Source organism: Hippopotamus amphibius, chromosome 14 (genome assembly GCF_030028045.1).
Source record: "Hippopotamus amphibius kiboko isolate mHipAmp2 chromosome 14, mHipAmp2.hap2, whole genome shotgun sequence".
NCBI classification, from domain to species: Eukaryota; Metazoa; Chordata; class Mammalia; order Artiodactyla; family Hippopotamidae; genus Hippopotamus; species Hippopotamus amphibius.
The window spans coordinates 59722981-59738766 of record NC_080199.1 but is presented as its reverse complement, the minus strand read 5'-3'; the positions used below and the strand labels follow the sequence as shown (position 1 = coordinate 59738766).

General features: G+C 38.3%; 1 protein-coding gene across 1 annotated transcript in view; it reads left to right on the top strand.

Annotated features, from left to right (window-relative positions):
• The window catches only part of CPB2 (carboxypeptidase B2), a 57737-nt gene that overhangs the window by 29271 nt on the left and 12680 nt on the right, over positions 1–15786 (top strand). The window contains exons 7-9 of the mRNA XM_057707685.1: positions 5289–5399; positions 8403–8496; positions 15516–15718. Of these exons, the coding sequence (XP_057563668.1) occupies positions 5289–5399; positions 8403–8496; positions 15516–15718 (408 nt within the window). The remainder of the gene's footprint in view (positions 1–5288; positions 5400–8402; positions 8497–15515; positions 15719–15786) is intronic.

Sequence of the window (15786 nt, the reverse complement as noted above, 5' to 3'; positions counted from 1 at the left end):
AATATTTAATTTATTAATTTGTTTGGTTGCGTTAGGTCTTAGTTACAGCAGGCAAGCTTCTTTGTTACAGCTCATGGGCTTCTTAGTTGCAGCATGTGTGCCCCTTAGTTGTGGCTCACATATGGGATCTAGTTCCCTGACCAGGGATTGAACCCAGGCCCCCTGCATTGGGAGCACGAAGTCTTAACCACTGCACCACCAGGGAAGTCCCGGGCTCTGGCTTCTTAATTTCTTCTCCTTCCACTTTTCTCATTCCTCACACTTGCTATGTATGTTTTTTCCCCCTTTAGTAAATTTCCAGTCCTTGAATTATATGTGCTTCCTTCTAATTAATCTGCTCCTTGCCAGGAATCTCTTCCTTCACTAACTATTCTGAATCCCATCACAAACCATCCCTTCACCCGTATCCTGAATTTCTTGCCACTTGATCTGCCCATTAGGACTTCCAACCCCAAACACCCCACAGAATTCACCAGCCTTCTCGTGAGCCGCCATGTGCACGCTGATTATTATATTTATAACATTGAATTGTTGTTCTTTCCTTCCCAACTTAACACTTTTCTCAGCTTTTTAAGGGCAAGATTATCTCTAAAGTCATTTTTTTTTGTCCTGCATAATTATGTATTTTTTGGTCCACATAACCAGTGCTCAACATCCACTTCTTGTATTTGAAATTTAAATTAATGCTGCCGGTTTAGGCTGAAATACAACTCTGGGGTCCAGAGAGGACTTAAACAGTGTCTATTATTGGGCTAAATAAATTGCCATTGGAGAAGGTCCAGATTATCCATCCATACATAGAAATTGGAAAGCTGGGACTTACAGCTCTTTGCTGTATTTCTAATGGTCGTGAGAATAAGTTTATTTCAGAATCTTCCATTCATAATGTCTTATATGCCTTTATGTGCTAATTGAGTCTCTGTCGAATGGTTAATGGTTAATTTGTTGGCAGGCATTGTTGTTGTCGTCTAGGTTTGTAAGAAAGACAAAGCCTCGGTGTCCCCCAGGCAGAGAGAGCTGAGTAATCATCTGTCACAGGTCCAGCTGATAGGAATTAGTCAAGCCTTTATCTCCTGCGCTCTAATTGCTCACTCCTCTGGCTCCCTCTGTCCTCAACTTTCTTCTTGTGTTTGTTTTTTTTAAATAGTAAGACAGTGATTCCAAGTATGTTACTTATCTTACTGGTGAATCATTCCTTCAACAGATATTTCTGTGCTGTCTTTGTGTGTCAGGCATAATTTCTGTAGCGACCAACCTCTTGAAGAGTGATTCATTCACTCGATATAAAACCATAACTGTAAATATATTTATAGAATCCTGTGAAAACTCATCGGATAACACATGCTTGGAGAGCCCCATGATACACAGATTAAATTAATCGTGAAGAATTAGATTCATGAACATGTTCAACTTGGTTGAAAATGTTATTTTAAAAAATTGTGTCTAAGTCAAAATTATAAGGCTTATAGAGTTTTAGGGGTTACATTACTTCAGTGACGTGATTAGATATCTAGATTGTATGTTTTTGAAGTATAAATAACTGGATAAATGTCAAATATGAAAACATTTTTATAAGTAACTTTATTCACAAAGTTTATTAAGAACACTTCTTTGATTTCTCTGTATCTATGTAACCCTACCCTCAATCCCCACATGCCTGAAGGAAACACAGGTTTGCCCAGTTACCAAGTACAATCCAATCTTTCCTTTAGCCAATCAGAAAAACGCCCAGGTCCTGAGGATTCTGTAACATTACCTGACTAACCCATTCAGGTTAGCTTTCCCTTGGGGTTCACTTCTCCTCTTACAGGCATTAAGAAGTCCCCTCTATCCTTCCTTTTTCTAAGCCTCTCCTCTGAGATCCTGGTTTCATCTTTTTGTTGCTCCTCAGAATCTCATCAATTCCCACTTGCTCTGGATGCTCACCTTCTTTAAATGTGGACCTAAACAGGCTCACCACCAGTCCAGATGGTGCCTTTGTGCAGAATCAAACAACTAGCTATCCGTATGCAAAAGAATGTATTTGGACTCCTACCTCACACCATATACAAATATTAACTCAAAATGGGTCAGACACCTACATTTAAAAGCTAAAATTATAAAATTTATAGAAGTAATAAATCTTTGTGACTTTGGATTAGGTAACGAGTTATTAGATATGACACCAAAAGCACAAGCAATCAAAGAAAAAAGAGGTGAATGGGACTTTACCAAAATTAAAAACCTTCATGCTTTTCAAGGGACACTATCAAGAAAGTTAAGAGACAACCCACAGAATGGGAGAAAATTTTTGCAAGTCATATATATGATAAGGGATTCATATCCAAAATATATAAATAACTTTTACAAATAAACAATAAAAAGACAAATAATCCAATTTTTAAGTGGGCAAAATATCTGAAAAGACAATTCTCCAAAGAAGATATACAAATAGCCAATAAGCATTTGAAAAGATGCTCAACATCGTTAGTCATTAGGAAAACATGAATCAAAACTACAATGAGATGCCACATCATACCCATCAGGATGGCTAAAATTTTAAAAAGACAGGTAATAACAAATATTGGTAAGAGTGTGGAAAAATTGGAACTCTTATCCATTGCTGTTGGGGTCATAAAATAGTGCAGCCTCTTTAGAAAACAGTTTGGCAGTTCCTCAAAAGTTTAAGCATAGAGTTACCATTTGACCCCGCAATTCCACTCCTAGGTGTATCAAAAGGCTTGAACACATATGTTTACAAATGTCCAAAGCAACATTATTCATAAGTCAAAAAGTGAAAATAATCCAAATGTCCATCAACTTATGAGTGGACAAATAAAAATGTGGTATAATCTTACAATGGAATACCATTCAGCAATGAAAAGGAATGAAGCACTGATTTATGCTACAACATGGATGAATCTTGAAAACATTATGCTAAGTGATAGAAGCCAGACACAGAAGGCCATATATTTTACTATTCCACTTACATGAAATGTCCAGAGTGGGCAAATCCACAGAGATAGAAAGTAGTTTAGTGGTTGCCAGAGGCTTGGGGAGGAGGAGAAGGAGAAGGGGGTAACTCCTAATGGGTAAGGGGTTTTTGGTGTTGGGGGGGGTGATAAAAATATTCTACAATCAGATATTGGTGATGGTTTCATAACTGTGATATAAAATCCACTGAATTTGTGCACTTAAAAATGAATTTTCTGGTATGTGAATTATATCTCAATAAAGCTGTTGAAAGATAGGCACCCCTTCCTCTGGGATTTCAGCTGCAGCCACACACGAGGGTAGGGCTTGACACAGAGTATAGCTATAGTTCAGCTCTCACTCACCCCTTCTGTTTGGAGCCCTGCTTATGAGACAAGAAATTCTCAGGCTAACACTGATCATCTCTCAGAGACTAACTTTTTTGCTGAGAGACTCCCATCCAACCACCGCTAAAGTGGGAAGGAAATAAAGAGAGTGAAAAGGACAAAGAAATCAACCATAGCACACCTATGAAAAGTTCAGCAAACATTGTAGAAATAAAAATGATAAATGCTTTATTTTTTTAAAGAAAATAAGATCTCCTAATCTTTTTTTTCTGATATTGAATGGTACATTATTACTGAAAAATGTCTCTAACATAAATTTACAAATTTGTAGCATAAAAATATATTTCACTAGTTGCTCAACTATTTAAAAGATTGCTTCTTTCAGTTTATAAAATTGTTTCCTTTTCATTAAGCTTTTGTTTCTGACCTACAGTAGATTAAAAAGTAACTTGTACTTTTGCTTTCCTTTGTTACCTATGGCAAGTAATTTAAATTTGACTATTATGGTTATCTAGGGAAATATGGATATACTATTTTTAATATTTAAAGAAAAATGGTAAAGTTTTAGCTATAGCAAAGATAAGATTTAAAAGACATTTTTCTTGGATATTAACCCCTTATTGGTCATATCATTTGCAAATATTTTCTCATATTCAGTAGGTTTTCTCATTTTGTCAGTGGTTTCCTTTTTTGTGTGTATATGGACCACTCTATTGTACACCTATAACTTATATAAAATTGTACAGCAACTATACTTCCATTTTTCAAAGACATTTTTCTTTTATCAATAATGAAAAGGTATTTCTTAACAAAGTCTTGAGTAAAGTTTAAATCAACGAATAATTGTGAACTAATCCACAAATTAAAATATAGCAGTGTTGCCATGAATGAAGAATTTATACCAAAGCTTAGTCCTAGGTGAAATGTTTTAACTGGCTGAAATTTGTCTTTGTGGTTCTGCTGCATCTGTGTTTGGTCATTTGGGGTTGAATTTTTCAGTCGTTTTAATGTGGATATCCTTGAATCGTGTTAAAATATGTGACCCTAAGCTGGGTATGAATCTAAAGCACAGAAGAGCAGTGTCAGATGACGTCTGTTAGGAAACTCGTAGCGAGTGCCTAGGAAGAGCTACCACTGACTTTAAAGCCAAATGATCTGATGCTTGGGAAATACACTCAATTCTAGCCAAAATTTCTCTCACAACTTACAAGAACAACGCAGAAAATAGTATCTAGACGTGTCTGGGAATAAGACAAGGTTAGTTTAAGCTTTGATTGACACGGATTATTGTGAAAAGAGTGAAAAGATATTTAGGTTTTTGTTTCTTTAAATCTTTGTAGTGGGCTTTATGCTTTAGTAAAGAATTCTTTTTGTTTCTTGAAGGAAATTTTAGAAAATATATGGTTCGATTGTCTGCCTTCATTAAATAGGAAGACCAACTGGCCCACGTCCAGGGGATTTACCACCACTTGGCATTAGTACCCTAAGTTCACACTTTTTAAGGAATTAATACTCTTCCTGAAAGTCAAATCTGCAAATCTGAACATGTCAAAAAAATTTTAAATTAAAAAAAGAGACTAAGTTTAGATGTTAACTAGATGGATATTAACTAGACTTGTGGTAATCACTTTGCTATATAGACAGATATTGAATCATTATGTTATACACCTGAAACTAATACAATTGACCCTTGAATGATGCAGGGGTTAGGGGTGCCCACCCTCCATACCCTCGAACATCCATGTGTAGCTTTACAGTCAGCCCTCTGCATCCACAGTTCTGCATCTGTGGATTCAATCAGGTGCAGATCGTGCAGTACTATAGCACTCACTATTGAAAAAAATCTGCACACGAGTGGACCCACACAGTTCAAACCCATGTTGTTCCAGGATTATATGTCAATTATATCTCAGTTACAAAAAAACAAACAGACTAAGTTTAGAAGGACGTGAAAGATATATTATCAAACATACTTGGTTTAATTTGTAGGTAACTCAACAACAAGGGAAAGAAAAGCTGCATACCAATCTTCTGAGGCACATGGATTTCTATGTTATGCCGGTGGTTAATGTGGACGGTTATGACTACACGTGGAAAAAGGTCGGTGAAGGCGAAGAAAACAAAACACACTCCTTTAGGGGTTACAGGATACACAGGCTGAATTATTTACAGAATCCTGGGTCCTGGCATAATGGTTTTATTATGAAAAAATTGTTTATTTCATTATGGAAAAGTTCAAACATATATGAGTGGGAATAATTGTATGGTAAACTCCTTTGTACCCACCACACAGCCAAGCAACTCCTAGCCAATCTTTTCTCATCTATAGCCCCAACTCCCTTCTATCTTACGCATATTATTTTGAAGCAAATCTCAGATACCATATCATTTCATCAATAAGTATTTCAGGATACATCTCTAAAAGAGGTCTTAAAAAAATACCTGTACAGTTATACCTAAAAACGAACAATAATTATTTAATATCATAAAATTTCCACTCAGTGTTTAAATTTCCAATTGTATGATAACTTTTTTAAAAGTTTATTTCTTTGGTTCAGGGTCCAAATAAGGCTAATATATTGTGATTGGTTTATAGCTTTTATTTTTATTTTAATCCATAGATTCTCTCTCCATCTCTCTTTTTCTCTATTTCCTTGCAATTTTTTCATCGAAGAAAAGAGCCTCCTGTTGTCTGGATTTGCTATTGCATTGCCATGTTGCAGTTTAACATGTTCCTTTGTCCTCTGTATTTTCTAAAACTTGGTATTTGGATTCTAGAAGCTTAATAAGATTCAAGCTTGACTTTTTGGCAAGACTACTTCATTGTGATAGTGTGTTCTCTCAACAGGAGGTGCACAATGTCTGGTTGTATCCCTTTTTGTGATGTTAGCTACCTAGATGTGCAGGGCCTACATCCATTCATTCTTACTAGGAATCGTTTGAATGGTATTTTGATTTATAAAATCATGAATTGCAAGAATTAGAACAGCATTCTAACTGTGTGCATTGTAGCAGAATTGCATTCTAACCAAAATGCACATTTAATCCTAGTACCCTTTAACTCAGTCATGAACCTAAGTGTGAGTATCGTGGTCAGTCTCATCTATACTGGAAACCATTACTATTTCTAATCCAACAACGTCATGATTCATGTAAAATTATTCAAGCGATATAAAGTACAGTCCTTCCTAATTTAATGAGGGGTGCATAAAAACATAGTTGAACATATATGAAGAAACCACTTGAATAGCACATACAAACACTAAGGGGAATGAGAATAATTGCAGTGATTAGAAACATAAGGAATCATACAGGAATTATTTTATATAGAGGGTAATTTAAGCAGAAGAGATGGGAATGATGAAGGAGATTGATGAAAAAGTCATCTCAGGGAAGAGGAATACTGCAAACAAAAGTTTGTAGATAGGAGTGAGCAAAACCTGAGCAAAGTTAATGAGAAATACCTCGTATAGTACCTAACACAAAATTGGTGTTCAATAAATGGTCACATTTATAGATTGCTATTACAACAAATTTATGCCTTTACTGGAATCACCGTGGAATTCAGCCACCCTTTAGATATTCTTACTCCCCGACTGTCCTTTGTATCTTAACTCTGCCAATTAGTCCCTGAAGAATGAGAACCTGATTTCCTCAGAACAACTGTTGCTACCAAAATCACAGGCCCGGGGTTGGAAGCGGACTGGGAGGCTTGGCAGAAGGGTTGGTGGAACAGGGACAAGTGTACCCTCATCCCAACCCGAATGTAAACAAAGTCTGTGTGACTGCTTACGTGACTGAATTCCCGGATTACCCCAAGAACCCAACAGAGTATTTGCTTTATGTTTAAAAACCGGAGTTGAATCAGTACCATCAAAGGAGCCATTAGGCTAGCGGTGTCTTCACAGCTGTGCCTCCTATAGCTTTTAAGTGAGTGTTGCATTCAATCTAAAGAGAGCATTGAAACTCATGACTCAGCAATTTTGTGTTATAATCATCAAGCTTGCTAAAAGACTTGATCTTAATTAGTCCCACCACATGAAAGAGATGATAATTACCTGACATGATAGAGGTGCTAACTATCCCAACAGTGGCAGTCGTATTACAATATGGAAATATATCAAATCAACATGCTGCACACCTTAAATTTATACAATGTTATATGTCAAATACATTCAATTAAAAAAAAAAAGTCAGGACTCAGTTTTAATTTGAGTTGAAACACCAAGTTGTTTTTACTTTTCTTAGAAGGAACTTAAAATGACAAGGCATAAAAGTAAAGGAAACAAGGAAATAAAAAGCAGCCTAGCAAAACCAAATGAAATGTTTTTTTTGTATAGTCAAAACTCATCAGACATCACCATTTCATTTGATTCAAGTCTGAGTGAACCCAGTGGAGATCTGGATAGAACAGGGGCCATGCAAGAAGTGCTGTGAAGACAGTGACAGGGTGAAGATATGGGGCTGAAGGAGAGAAAAACAACGCTGTCCACTTAGGCTTTAAAAGTCGTGTCTTGGAATATTACTCAGCTATAAAAAGGAACGAGATGGAGCTATATGTAATGAGGTGGATAGACCTAGAGTCTGTCATACAAAGTGAAGTAAGTCAGAAAGAGAAAGACAAATATAGTATGCTAACTCATATATATGGAATCTAAAAATTGTACTGATGAACTCAGTGACAAGACAAGAATAAGGATGCAGATGCAGAGAATGGACTGGAGAACTCGAGGTCTGGGGGGGCGGAGGGTGAAAGGAAAGCTGAGACGAAGTGAGGGAGTAGCATAGACATATATATATACTACCAACTGTAAAATAGATAGCCAGTGGGAAGTTGCTGTATAACAAAGGGAGTTCAACTCGATGATGGATGATGCCTTAGAGGACTGGGACAGGGAGGGTGAGGGGGAGTCGAAGGAGGGAGGGAACACGGGGATATGTGTATAAATACAGATGATTGACCTTGGTGCACCTCAAAAACGGGTATAAGAGTGTAAAGCAATTATATTCCAATAAAAATAAATAAATAAATAAAAATAAAAGTCGTGTCTTTCTTAAATAGCAAACATGGCTGCCCTGGTTACCTGTGTTTTGTTTATTTAGAATCGAATGTGGAGAAAGAACCGTTCTATTCATGAAAACAATCCTTGCATTGGAACAGACCTGAACAGGAACTTTGCCTCCAAACACTGGTGTGGTAGGTTGTTTGCTTTATTTCTAGCTATGTCTCTTCATTTAAAAGGTGGTATTCATAAAAGCCCATCAATTCAAACTAATTAGAGGGGAGGCCTCTCTGAATCAGAAAATAATTTAAATAAGAAACTTTTTGGTTAAATGTAATGCTGTGAGGTTTGATTCAAATCAGCAAAACACCCTTACCCTGTCCTCTCTGCCGTGTCCATAGCTTTAAAAGAAGGAAATTCTTTTAAAGACTAGCTCTTTAAGGTCCCTTCTACCTTCAAAATTCTAAACTTCTATTTCTCTAGAATCATAAGGAAGTGACCACTAAATTTCTTACTTTTGTAAGCAAATAGCATTCATTATGAGGATATCAAAGACCAGAGTTGGGTGAGTGCCTTTTATTTTCAATTGCTTAGGGAGATATTTACTTCTGTAGTGTTGCAAAACATTTTGTGGGGTTTTTTTTAAAATATAAATTTATTTATCTATTTATTTATTTATTTATTTATTTGTTGGCTACACTGGGTTTTTGTTGCTGCGTGCAGGCTTTCTCTAGTTGTGGTGAGCAGGGGCTACTCTTCATTGTGGTGCACAGGCTCCTGGTTAGGGTGGCTTCTTTTGTTGTGGGGCACAGGCTCTAGGCATGTGGGCTTCAGTAGTTGCGGCACACAGGCTCAATAGTTGTGGCTCACGGGCTTAGTTGCTCCACGGCATGTGGTATCTTCCCGAACCAGGGATCGAACCCATGTCCCCTGCATCAGCAGGTGGATTATTAACCACTGTGCCACCTAGGAAGTCCCTGTGGGTTTTTGTTGTTGTTGTTGTTTTGTTTTGTCTTGTTTTTGGCTTGTGGGATCTTAATTCCCTGACCAGGGACTGAACCCGTGCCCCCTGCAGGGGAAGTGTGGAGTCCTAACTGCTGAAGCACCCAGGAATTCCCACAACACTTTGTTTTGTGTTCACCATTCACTTTCTTAAGTTCTTTCTTTCATGAATATCATAAAGAGAAACTTGTGTCCAGCACAATGGGAGCTCCTTGTTCCTTGATTCAAATGAAGTAAGACACTCAGTGAACACTGATTTAGGCATTCAGGAATGTTGTCTGCTCTCAGGGAGGTAGGCGTTAATTCACTATCCTCCCCCCCCCCCCACGCCGCAACTATGTTTCATAATTACTACATTTCAGAAACAACTACAAAGCAAAACTAAATTTAATGATGAGCTGGAATCATCTATATTTTTGGAGGTGGGAACATGTGGCTCTATGGTGACAACAAGGGAGCAAAGCTATCGAAACCACAGAAACATCCTCTTCTTCCCATTCCTTTACCCTACACAATCCTAGATACGTGATCGTCTGTATTTCCTTTAAAAAAAAAAGTGAAAATTCGTGATTTTGAACATTTCATCATTATCCCAGGGTAGATGTGAAAACTTTTCAGTAGCGTACTTACCTTTTTTCTTAATTTCCGTCTCCCGCTAGGTCAGAAACTCCATGAGAGCAGGGACCATTAGCCATTACCTAGTGCAGTACCTAGCACACGGTGAGGTGGGGGGGTGTGTTTCAGAAAGTTGTTCAAATGAACACGCGCATGAAATAAGTTGTCCTAAGAGAGCAACAGGTATAGTGAGTAAACAAAGGAAAGAACAGTTGATCCTGCCTCAGGCTCAAGGGAATCATTTAGTCATTTCTTCATAAAAGCCGTCATTAAGATTGTCCGAGAAAAGTGCCCACTGAGGCGTAAAGACTGCCATAGCAGGGACTTCCCTGGTGGTCCAGTGGTTAAGAATCCACCTTCCAATGCAGGGGTTGCGGGTGTGATCCCTGGTTGGGGGACTAAGATCCCACATGCTGCAACTAAGACCCAATACAGCCAAAAAAAAAAAAAAAGAGAAGAAGAAGACTGCCATAGCAGTGATAACTGGGCAGAGAGTCAGAGAAGCAGCAGCTAATATAAATGACCTCTGAATGAATAGAGCTGACAGTTGCTAAGTGCTGACTAGTTTATATATTTCATCCCCTGGGTTTCATTATCTACGCATCATGGATGAAGAAACCCAGACTTTAAAAGGTTATGTCCCTTGCTCAAGAGCACAGAGCTAGGAAGTGGCAGAGCTGGGATATAAAGCCAGGCTGACTCCAAATTTGTTGAAATTCTTCTGACAGTCACTCCTAAGTTATAAATTCTCTTTTGGAACTTCTTTTATCTACGAGCTCTTTTGCTGCTCTATTTTTCTTAACGTTTTTCATGGTAAAACTAGTGTTATCTAATTTGAATAGCCAAGTACTCAAAAATATCTTCTGTTATTGCCATGAAGAAATATGCCAGGTCCCGATTCAGCCTGGTGTTGTATTGTTATGTATCACAAGAGTTAAAAGCAGAAACAGAAATAGTGAGCATACATAGATAAGAAAGAGTTTCACATAAAACAAAAAACTAACAGTAAGGAACTCTTTTTTTGCCAAGTGCCCCCCATCTCTTCAGTTCTATGTAAGTTAAGACAGGGAGAACAAAGAATTTTATCTTTTCCTTGTCCCTACACCTACAATGTGCCTTTATGATACTTTGTAAAGGATCTGAAAGAGCACCTCACTTATTAACAGGAAGTGATATATCAAGCCTCCTGCTTATTCATTTTATGTTCATTTTACCTTTCCTCTGTATTAAAATTGTGTGTGTGCGTGTGTATGTGTTGGAGATGGGAATGGGGTGGGGGTATCTTAGTCTGCTAGGGCTGCCATAACAAGATATCACAGACTGGAAGGCTCAAACAAGAGACATTTATTTCCTGCAGTTATGGAGCCTGTAAGTCCAAGATCAAGGTTATTAGCAGGGTGGGTTTCTCCTGAGGTCTCTCTCCTTGGTGTGCAGACGGCCGCCTTCTTGATGTGTCTTCACATAGCCTTTTCTCTGTGTGCAAACATCCCTGATGTCGCTCTCTTCTTATAAGGACACCAGCCATAGTGGATCAGGGCATTACCTTTATGACTTCATTAAATCTTTATTATCTCCTTAAAGGCTGCATCTCCAAATATTGCACATTGTGGATTAAGGCTTCAACATATGAATTGGGGTGGCAGTTAGAATTCAGTCCGTAACGGGGTATTTATGAGGACCTCTGATCTCAAACTTTCCAAAACAGCTCCACTCATTTTCTGAAATGTTAAGTTAAACTACAAAGTTTTTGCAACTGGCATGAGGTGGAAAATCTTTTATTTCTTTTCCTAGAGACCATACAGTCTTTTTTTTTTTTCTTCTTTTGGCCACACCATGTGGCATATGGGATCTTAGTTCCCTGACCATGAATTGAACCCTTGCCTCCTTCATTAGAAGTGTGGAGTCTTAACCACTGGACCACCAGTGAAGTTCTGTAGTCTTTTAATTTCTTTTTAATTGTCATAAAGCATATATGACATAAAACTTTCCACTTCAACCATTTTTAAGTATAGTTCAGTGCCATTAAGTACATTCATGATCTTGTGCAACCATCACCACCATCCATTCCCAAAACTTTTCATCATCTCAAGCAGAAACTCTGTAACCATTAAGCAATATCTCCTTATTCACCACCCTTAGGAGCCCCTGGTAATTTCTAACCTACTTTTTGTCTCTATGAGTTTGCATACTCTAGATATTTTTTTGATCCCATTGCCAATAGATCAAAGAATGATTGAGTGTGAGGGGCCTGGAAGACTAAACACCTCTTGGTACAGATGAAGCACTTAGCCTGAGAGAGATGAAGTCGTTTACCCAGATTAACATGCCTATTTAATGGCAAAACAGAATCTCAAACACAAGTGTCCTGACTCTGCATGGCTCTTTCGACCAAAAGTGTGAAATCTCTAGAATCACAGTCACAAAATGAGAATCTGAGGCTACACTGTCTGGTACAGTAGCCACTGGCCACATGTGGCCATTGAGTACTTGAAATGTGGCTTGACCGAATTGAGGTGTGCAATGAGTATAAAACACACACCAGACTTAGTGTGAAAAAGCAACACAAAATATCTCATGGATAATTTTTTTATTGATTACATTTGAAGTGATAAACTTTGTACATATGGGGTTTAAAAAAAGTATTCAAAGGGAACTAAACTATCAAAAATGGTTTGTCCAATAATAATATTGATTAAAAATTAACACAAATACTTGGAAAGGCCTTGGATGTTCAGCACAACATTTTCTTGTGGGGGGAAACTGTTTAACAAACAGTAAAGTTGTTTCTGTTGAGATAAAAGCAAGAAAATGGAGCAAGCTTAAGTAAGAAAGGCAGGCTCTGTAAGGATCATGGAGTAGCCCGTGGAACTCAAGGACTGGAATGCAGGCAGACCTTGGAAATAGACTGGAACTGGGCCTGGAGCACTGTAGGTGGCTCAGTGGGTCCCTTCTCTGCCCATCTCATCTCTGCAATGCACACTTGCCTTCTTTGTGTCTCAATTCATATGATGATGATGGTGATGATGATGACAGTGATGAGAAACGATAATTACTAAACACTCAGTATATGCCAGGCACTGGGCAGAGCATTTTATATGCATTGAAACTCCATTAATTCCCCATCTGATGTATAATTTATCCATTTAGTGGATAGGGAAATTGAGGTAGAGATGGGTTTAAAAAAAATCAAGGTTGACTTGCCTCCTAGGGCACGCAAAATAATCCTACTCTTTTTCACCCACTCTAGAAGACTGATTGAGAAACAAGTGAGTGATAAACAGCTTAAATGCCAAAATAGAAGACCAGAACTTTTTATTACTGTTGTGTCTTTTTTTTTTTAATTTATTTTATTGGCTGTGTTGGGATTTTTTTTGCTGTGCGTGGGCTTTCTTTTAGTTGCAGTGAGTGGGGGCTACTCATCGTTGTGGTGCGCAGGCTCCTCATTGCAGTGGCTTCTCTTGTGGCAGAGCACAGGCTCTAGGCACGTGGACTTCAGTAGTTGCAGCACATGGGCTCAATAGTTGTAGCTCACGGGCTTAGTTGCTCCATGCTATGTGGGATCTTCCTGGAGCAGGGATGGAACCCGTTTCCCCTGCATTGACAGGCGGATTCTTAACCACTGTGCCACCTAGGAAGCCCCTACTGTTGAGTCTTAACAATTAGCAGTGCCTTACTGGCATTTTAAAAAATAAAACAAAAATATATTTGAGGGCTTCCTAGGTGGCACAGTGATTAAGAATCCGCCTGCCAATGCAGAGGACATGGGTTCGATCCCTGCTCCAGGAAGATCCCATATGCCACGGAGCAACTAAGCCCGTGTGCCAAAAAAAAAAATTAAAAAAAAATATATATATTTGAAATGAAAATTTCCAACATATTAGATGTTGATGGTGCCAGATGCCCATCTTGTGCCACAAGTGGTTTTTTAAATGTAAAACACCCATTGAATGAAAAGAATTTGTCTTGGTTGGTTGCTTTGGGAAGGCAGAGAGCATATGGGCAATTCAGATTTCCCACTGGGACGCAAAAGTTCTGTTGATATTACATAGAATGGAGATTCCAAACAGTCCTTATAATGGAAGTCTAAAAGTGGTGTGCGATTTAAGGCCTCATCTTTCATTACCATTATTCATTCCTGTAATGGACTAATTTGGATTAGATCAACCTTTGACTCATAGGTTAAAAAAAATTATCCAATCCGCATAGCTATTAAATGGCAAAGACAAGATTGAAATCAAGTGATGGGGTGTTTAACAATATGCTACATAGCATCTCATTGTAAAGAATGGTTACCACCAACAGTGCCCAATTTTCATCTCCTAAAATAACAGCATTTACTTCATAGGTTTGCTGTAAGGATTAACTGAGATATCGCCTATAAGTTTTAGCAGAGTTTCTGACAGATAGCTTGTGTTCTTTGGATGTTAGTTGGCTTTGTTATTGTTGTTATCTTCTTTATTTTCAAGAGAGCAGCCTGACTGAAACTAGAATCTGCATCTTCAATTCAAGTTATCAGTGGAGGTATTCCAATTGGCAGAACACAAGTGAAGGACCCAACTTAGGGCTAATACATGGTTTCCAGGAGGGAATAATCTTTTGGGTCAGAGGTGGCTCCCTGGGGCTCCACGCCTGTGAATTAGACACAGAAAAGAGAAGTGTTGGGAGTCAGGCTAGCATCTGAAGTGATGTTTAGTACAATTTCTCAAAGGAATGAACATGTTTTATTCTAGCACCAAACACCACCATTCCATTTTATTTACTAAACCATTTTAGCAAGTCAGAAGTAGCACTGAATGCAGACTTGCATATTCTAAGTTCCAAGATGAGACTTTTCCTTTATGAACTGTATTAATTAGTGATTTTTTAAACTACATATATCAGAAAAAACAAACTGCACAACAGCGTATACTCCAATAAAGAGCTTAAAAAAAAAAAAAAGAAAAACCAAACTTACAATGATTAAAGAAAATGGGGTTTATTGTTCTCTTGTAACCACAAGTTTGGAGGCAGAGCTGGCATTTCTGAGACTCTCAGCCACTTTCCAAGGCTGCAAGATGGCTGCCCTCAGGCAGCAACTGCTGCATTGTTTGCTCGAAGGGTATGTAAATATTTGAATTCAAAGTAAACATAAATAGCATTTTAAAAATAAATTATTTATTTATTGCCTGCATTGGGTCTTTGTTGCAGGATGTGGGCTTTCTCTAGTTGTGGTGCATGGGCTTCTCATTACAGTGGCTTCACTTGTTGCGGAGCACAGGCTCTAGGCGGGCAGGCTTCAGTAGCTGCAGCATGTGGGCTCAGTAGCTGTGGCGCACAGACTTAGTTGCTCCACAGCATGTGGGATCTTCCTGGACCAGGGCTCAAACCCGTGTCCCCTGCATTGGCAGGCGGATTCTTAACCACTGCACCACCAGAGAAGTCCCACGTGAACAACATTTAGTGGACATCAGAAATATGTTCTTTACAGAGCTCAAATGAATCTATTTACCTAAAAATGTTACAGCCTAGATATTAGGAGAATACATTGTCAGGGAGATCACAAATTACAATTGGGTGTATATCCCCTCATAATTCCACTCCATCAATTTCACTACAGAGGAAGGTGCCTCAAGTTTCTCGTGCTCAGAAGTCTACTGTGGACCTTACCCTGAGTCAGAACCAGAAGCGAAGGCAGTGGCTGATTTCTTGAGAAGAAACATCAACCACATTAAAGCTTACATCAGCATGCATTCATACTCCCAGAAGATAATGTTTCCATATTCCTATAGCAGAAGCAAAAGCAAACACCATGAAGAACTGGTAAGTGCTGCTTAATTAATTTTCTCATTAGCATTTCAGAAGTAAAATAATACTTAGTTCAAGAATCA